This window comes from Centropristis striata, chromosome 8 (assembly GCF_030273125.1).
Source record: "Centropristis striata isolate RG_2023a ecotype Rhode Island chromosome 8, C.striata_1.0, whole genome shotgun sequence".
In the NCBI taxonomy this organism is placed as follows: domain Eukaryota; kingdom Metazoa; phylum Chordata; class Actinopteri; order Perciformes; family Serranidae; genus Centropristis; species Centropristis striata.
Window position 1 is genome coordinate 10,371,059 of NC_081524.1, and position 7,901 is coordinate 10,378,959.

At 37.1% G+C, this 7,901-nt stretch overlaps 1 protein-coding gene across 1 annotated transcript; it reads right to left on the reverse strand.

The window, feature by feature from the left end:
• Positions 1–332: 332 nt before the first annotated feature.
• On the reverse strand, positions 333–6,066 carry si:dkey-260g12.1 (tumor necrosis factor receptor superfamily member 5). The gene is made up of 11 exons (XM_059339650.1): positions 6,003–6,066; positions 5,771–5,840; positions 5,508–5,565; positions 4,900–5,010; positions 4,579–4,719; positions 3,119–3,215; positions 2,827–2,879; positions 1,595–1,711; positions 1,336–1,358; positions 1,148–1,253; positions 333–940 (listed from the first exon to the last, which is right to left on the reverse strand). The coding sequence occupies exons 2-11, from the start codon at positions 5,837–5,839 to the stop codon at positions 669–671; spliced, it is 1,047 nt and encodes a 348-aa protein (XP_059195633.1). The 5' UTR covers position 5,840; positions 6,003–6,066; the 3' UTR covers positions 333–668.
• Between the last annotated feature and the right edge of the window lie 1,835 nt (positions 6,067–7,901).

The following is a 7,901-nucleotide window of genomic DNA, read 5'->3' on the forward strand; positions in this document are numbered from 1 at the left end:
CGGGTCAAGCGTCACTCGGCCCGTGTTGACGAATGGAGCCACAGAAAAAGTTTGTTTCAAGACAATGATGCTGTTCTGATGAAAAAGAGAATCTGATAACACAGCATGTGCCACTGTATCAGTTATGCATACGTTGGAAACTGTGCAGTATGGTGCTTTCGGGTGGTATCTTCTATGGTACACAAAAGTTAAAGATATTTCACATCTTTACATTTATGTCTGTATATATAAGTAAACTTCTCAGATTATATAAAATGTGAATATTTTTTAATAAATTTTGACTACTTTTTTGTTTTCAAAATAAATCTTTTATTGCAACCAGAATGCCTAATATTTATGCAAAACATTAAACTTTCAGGTCTAATACTTGAGATAGAGTATTTACATGACATTTTAAATTATTAACTTACAAAGGAGATCACCCTCCAGCTGTTCTTCCCAGAGTTCAAGTTTCTGGTGTGCATTCACCACAAGTTTTCCGGGAACCTGCAGATAAAAATGTCTCTGAGAACCATTCACAGTCTGCCAGAGGGAGATGGATGTGCTCCACATTCATCTGTGGGTTCACAGTTTACGGTCCCTTGCTTTGAAAGAATGTGTTGAGGATCAGTCTGAACGCCAGCGGTCGTGACCACCAGCACAAATCTTCTGGGGATATTTCAGAAACATCATAGCGCCTCCTCTTTCGACACATGGCAGTCTTTTCCCTGCTCCTGGGAGGGGAAGAAAATGCTGTCAATCTCTCCGCTCCTCTCCTCTTCAGAGAGATGAATGCTGGGAGACGACGTGGGATGAAACACAGGACAGTCCCTCTCGTCTTCTTCTTCACTGTTTGCTCTCTCGGCAGTCTTCCCACATTCAATTGTTGGACCAACTTGGCCTGTAAACTGACTGAGCAAGCTAAAGACGACCGTCCCCGGATTGTGGACATGGACTGGACCTACAGAGACCAAAAGAGGCAAATAGTGCTCTTAAGGGAATGTTTTAATTGATCCATATAGGTACAATCACAAAAGTTTAAAGAGTAAGACAACTACTCAGACTCATAACAGTAACACAGCTGCATCATTTACAGGCTTTATTTTCTTTATGACTCCACAAAGTCAGTCAGGTATTTCAAATGACTTTTCGTTTCACTCATCAGTACCAAGGTTAGCTGCTGAAAGACACGATGGCTGCTGCTTCGCACTGAATGAGTCTCTGGGGAACTGATGAGTTGACTCCTTCGGCTTGTGAGGAGCATCTCTACCTCCCTAAAGAAGAGCATGGCCATGAGTGTCGGGCGAACAAACAAGAACAGAATGACAGAATGGAGCTATGAAACAAGCTTCTTACCTCATTGCATAACTTTGCAATAGCTGGAAAACAATAGATATACAAATGAATAATAGAAAGTCATTTTCTTCACACATTCCTACTAACGATGAGTCAACATGTTTATGATTTACAAAGCAACAAACTCGCTACAAAGATAATCACAGTCATTTCTGTTTATTGCTTCCCAGAAGTGATGTGACCGTTAAGTTCATGGGTTCATTTGTTTAACCAGAGACACCAGAAACTGAACCTGTCCCGGACAAAAACATCATCTTACTTTGCTTGAAACATGTTTCATCTCCAGGGCCACGAACAAAGAACAGGATCACAAGGGCCACACATCCCACAGCGACCACTGGGCACAAGATGGCTGCCAGCTGACTGCTCGTCTTGTCTGAAACAAACAAACAAACCAGACTAAGAGTCTACAGCCATGTTAACATTTCTGTGAGGCAGAACATAGGCACAGCACATCAGTGCTTTAGCTAAATGCCAAAATGCTGATGTGAAGCAGGTTATATTTACCAACATACTGTAGCTTAGCCTGTTAGCATGCTAACCAAGCAACAACCTCCGGGTCTGAAAAGTTAAGCCTATTTGAAAGTGCCTTAAAAGTGCATTCTTTCTAAAGGCCAAAAGGGGGCGACTCCACAAAGTTATTTGGAAGTCGGAGAAAATGACACTACTTCTCACTTTGATTTATTACCCCACTAACTATTCTCATTATAAGTTTAGTCTCAATCTTTCGTTTCAAGTTTTCTTTAATTCAGCCTTATGTTCTTGTTGTAAATTATGGTCTCATTTAAAATAAATTAGTTATTTATAAAACTTTGGTTGCTGAAAATGTCTTTTTCAGTTGTACTAAAAGACACAAGGAGTAGACTGTTTTAAATTACAGATGCAGCTTGCTAACCAAGCTAGCTAGCTAGTGCTAGCATGAGCTGATAGCTTTGCCTCCCCAGCTTCATCGTCTTGTCCTAAAATGGTCACTTCTGGTTTCATAAAACAAAAATGCTAAACTTGTGGCTTCAAAACATTAGTCCACAAACCAACATCACATCACAATGGCTGCTTCCACTTCTTTTATGGAGTTCATGACGCTAACATTTCCTCATTATCACTAATCAAATGTTCAGCTGAGGCAGATGTCATTAGTTTTGCAGGTATTGATCATAAACCTACTGGACAAGGATGGTCTAGGATGAACAAAATTTAATGGCGATCCAGAGACATTTCACTCAAATCGTTAAATACAAACCTCCTGCTGGCTCCAGAGGAAAAGTCAGGGGAATCGCCAAAATCACGAGGGTTCATCAACTGGGAACCATTAATGTTCTATTATCTATGTACTAAACTCCATGGCAATCAACCCAATAGATGTCTAGGTATTTCACTACAGGCCAAAAATGCTGATCTGCTAGTTGCACCAGAGGAAAAATCAAGGCCAAGTGCCTCAAAACAATGGATATGAATTTAAAATATTTCACACTCTTTACTTCTCACACTCACCTCCTTTGATATGTGTGCCATTCCCTGCCGGAGGGACCGACTGAGAGCCACACCTGTGTGAGATAAGGGTGGAGTGTTAAATATCTCAGGTATCTCAAATATGTCTCCCCGAAACAAGGATATTTTGCAATATCCGCATCCAAACCACTTAAATAATTTTAATGTAAAACCCTATAAGTTTGAGAGCATTTTAAGTCATCCTAGATTTTTGGGCATCATTTGAATCTTGAATGTCAAAACTCCACTCTGTGGGGGAATATTATGTGCTGTACTAAGAAAATCCATTACTTACTTGGGAAATTGGCAGGGCTTGGCTGAAGTGCTGCTATGTCCTGAGGAAGCTGAGGAAGGGGTGTGTTTATCTTTACTGGAAATAACTACTGCTGCTTCTGGAGAAAAATAAGGGTCACAATTCTGGTTTCCGATTTGGGATATCATAAGGTAAAAACAGGAACAAACTGTACAGTCATACATGGGAAATGTCATAGAGACTTTTTGTTACACTTTAGCTAAATACATTTTGCTGACATCTACTTTGCAGATTCAAATTTTACTAAAATATCAATGTTGTTCTCTGAGGAACCCTGGTGGTCGAAGGGTTAAGGCTCAGACTATAAACTGCAGCATCCGGCCAAGAAAACTTTGTTGCATTTTATTGCTATCTCTTCCTATCTTCATTTCCTGTCATCTCTCTACTGTCTATGAAGGCTGAAGTACAATGAAGTTTAAAAAAAAACTTCTGTTCCAGCCTTTTTGGACTTTATCTAAAGGGTTTTTGGACATTTCTGAACTCATACGTAACCATACAACTGATCTAAAAGCATAATGATATATAAATGTTTCATATATGATATATCTATAGTTGTGAATTTTAAATGTTTCATTATAACATGTGCATTCCTTTAAAAAGACATCCTCAGTACCCTAGAGGACAAAAGTGTTTGCATCAAAAAATTACCATAAAATTATATATCAATATTGTTTTTCACTTCTGCTGAATTAAATCTTTTAACCAACTTCACTCAAGCCCTTTAAATACCAGTTTTTTGACATCATGCAACTGATGTGGATAATGTCAATGATTAGCAACAATATTGTTTGTGAACACTGCAGTGCTCCATATCACAGCAGCAATAGCCATAGATGTGAAAACCAGGAAAATTCCTGTAATTTTCTGCAAGTCGCTTTGGATAAAAGCGTCTGCTAAATGACTAAATGTAAATGTAAATAGCTTGCATTTGAACATGAGAAAATGTCTGGTGGAAAATAGTAAAAAAAAATAATGGTGTGATATAATAGAATGCATGATATAATGCATTTTATGCTGAAATGGCCTTGGGAGGTTTCATTGGGGAAACTGCATATTTTTAATTAAATAATGTTGCTTCTTGGGGGAAGAGGCCCAAATGCCCCATCAAGCTCGTTTTCAAAAAAATGAGTATAACTATGTTTGAGTATATTTTTCTGCTGATACTGTCCACTTAAGTTAGTATAATGATACAACCGTGTGAAAATACAGCATCATGACTAAGTAAAGGATCTGAATATTTCTCACAGTGCTGAGGGGAGCCCCCTGAGCTCAGATTAAAGCCCCTTTAACTTTTTGTTACTGTCACAGGTGTAAACAACTAATTACATAGCCTTCGCTATGACAGTGTTAAAACATCTAAAATATATTTTGTTTATCATGAGGCCCTCTGCTGGTTGAGTCTGGTTTTACAGGACTTAAAGTCTGCACTGCTCAGTATTTACCAGTTGTGGCCGTTGCCTGGATCTTTGTACAGTATCTGCAGTTTGGATATGGGACCTTGTCACTGCATCTGTAACCATCCTCACAGATGCACTTCACATCAGACGTGCTGGTGCAATTCTGAACCACCTTCAGATGGAAATCTGAGACAGTGGAAAAAGGGTGATTTTAGACTTTAAATCACACAAAAAAAGTTATTTCCAAAAATTCAAAAAGATTAATATTTTCGCAGTTTATCATAGAAACCCAAAGGTCAGACTGGTACCATCAGCAGTTATAGGTGAAACTGTTAAAAAGGTAGAAATGGCTCATAGTTTCTTTACCTGGTCTGCAGTCTCTGTAGCAGTGATGGCAGCTGTCTTCACGGTTCAACTCACTTGTGTAGCTTCCAGCAGGACAGGACACACACTCTGTACAAGACTTCTGATACTTACCTGACAGAACAGAAAGAAACAAAAGAAAACAACCGGATGAGGCGCGCTGCTCGCCCAGGCGCATATTAATGAAGGATGTGGTCTTACAGCACACACTCAGTGTGCAGACTGACTCATTTTTCTTCAAGACAACAGAGAGATGTGCAAAAAACAAGAAGATAGATAGAGATAAAGATAGATACAGTACGCCTCAGTGCTTCATAGTAATTTCCAAATATGGACCATTGCTGATTCATTTATATATAAAAAAAAAACACTGAGTCAAAACTAAAAGAGGAACAGACAGAAAAACAGGTGCAGAAATGCTATTCTGTTATCATTAATGTTATTATATGTTCCTTTATATATTGTACTATGATTCACTTAATTACTGCTCCATCACTTCTGGTTAGATGCTATCGGCATTTCGTTGTATTGTACTTGTGACATGTGCAATGACAATAAAGTTGAATCTAATCTAATATTAATGTGTATTCTCACACCAGATATTATCTTACCTGCAGGGCAAAATTGACACATACGGCCACCCATATCGTAGTACTGGGTCCGATCTGTCTGTTAACACATTGGACACAATTAAATACAACCCTGTACATTACGTCTGATTTACTACATGTTCATACAGCTATTTCTTACAATTGGAAAGCGTCTTTGAGTATCGAGAAAATCACTATATAAATCAAATGCATTATTATTATTATTATTAAAATACCATTTTAAGGTTAAACAAATATGTAGGTAGATAAAGTGAAGATGTTACCAGCGGAGAGGTGAGCACCAGCTGTGCAGATAGCATCAAGACAATCACGAAACATTGCATAAGTCCCATCCTATTGAGAAAAAAATTGTAGAAAATATTCTAAATTAATAGCAAGTTTTCAGCTAAAAAAAAAAAACAAATATTAAAAAGGGCGTGTTCTGTAACGTTTTACAAAGTATCATAAACTTTTATAAAATATCATGGAAATATAACAAAGAAAAAAAGTTTTTACCTATATGATTCGTCTTTTGTTCTCCTTCGAATGTTTTGTTAACTTCCTCAAGGTGCGACTCTTTCTCTCTTTCTTCCTCTCTGCCCTCTCACTCACTCTACCCATCCTTTGTGTCACTGTTTCCTTACCTGGTGACATCTTCCTGTCTTCCTGTCTCCTCCGCCCACTGATCTCTATCAGCGTGCTGCGGTCCTGTTTGCAGCTCTCACATGCAGACCCATCCGCACTCTGACGCTTCAGCATCAAAGACTCATCACTTTCCATGCAAACTGTAAATTCTGACAGAGAACGAGTCACAGAGTTGCTCTCTGTGCAGAGAACGTGTGTCAACAACATGATGGAAGAGCAGGTTGTTTCTGTAAGCCATGGTAACCATTATGTCTCGGATTTGAAGTCATGGTATATTTTTAATCATATCTGTGAACATTACTCAGATTTTCTACACATTGTAGTCAGCGATTATTACGGTTTCTTTTGCTAAATGTGTGGAATCTGAACCTCAGTTTAAAGGTCAGTTACATGCAAAATAATACAAAAAAAACTATTTAAAACTCACTTATTCCATGTGGTATCTAGCCATGTAGATAGTCAGCGGTGTGAGAAGTATTGAGATACAGAACTAAAATAAAAGTATTTATACATCCATGTCTAAGTCCTGAATTCAAATTCTCACTTCAGTAAAAAAAAAAAAGCCATTACAAAGTACTGGCTTCAGAAAAATGGCCCCACTGCTGGGCTATTGTACAAACAGTAAACAAAACCAAGTAAACAACAAAAAAACAAGAATAATGAACAATTAGAGGTCATTGCATGGTCAATAAAGACAAATTACACCCAGTAGACAATGTAATCATGATAAAACTGTTTGATTAGATAAATAAATGCACAATTTTCCCCAAAAGTTTTATCCAAATTATTCTTGAAGAGTTTATATTTTTTTCTAAGAAATGCAAGTGTTTGAGAATGTTGATAAATGTGAAAATGTTATTAAAAAGGTTTTTTTTAAATACTTGAGTAAAAATGCCATTCAAAGTTCTTCCTTCAGAAAATCTGCCCCTCTGCTGGTGTATTATACAAACAATTAAAAAAAAACACAAGTAAACACTTTTTTAAAAATAATGAATAAATAGGAGGTCATGGCATGGTCAATAAATCAGTCAAATTTGCCATATTGAAAATAAAAAATAGAAATAATGCACCCAGTAATCATGAGAAATCTGTCTGACTGGATAAATAAATACACAATTTTTCCCACTGTTTTCTCCAAATCCTTTTTGAAGAGAATATAATTTGTTCTAAAAAATGCAAGAGAAAGATTTAATAATCACACATCATCTTGTTGCTCAGTTGCATCTTTTATTCTTTCAGTCTCTCTTGACACGTTACATACTGTAGCTCTGCAGTGAAGCTTTTTAGCCTAAATTACTGTCTTTATGTTTAAAGCTGCATCGTCACACATCTGGAGTGCTCGATCAACACTCAGGATTATTTTTTTGTGCCACAAATTTAACCTAAATATTTTGTTTCCTCAGTAAAGACGTGAATGAAGTGACAAAACCACCCTTTTTTGTCGTTATTGCTATCATTTCCATTGGAAAACTGAATAGAGAAATCAGGTATTCAGTTTCTTTCCAGGTGTGTGACTGTGGACAATCTTTGTTTGCAGTCTTTGAACATAAGTATATATTCAAAGCTATATTTCCTTTACACATATAATATCAAAGCCATCGTACAGTCATTTCGCTAAAGCATTTGCATTTCAGGTCTGTTTTTTAACTTGAGTTATTTTTAAATTGACTTTCTTTGGCAACCAGATACATTCATAAAGAAAAAGTACCAATGGAAAAAAAGAGCTCCATTGTCGTTTGATTTAAATATTTACAATTATTTTTGAGGGGA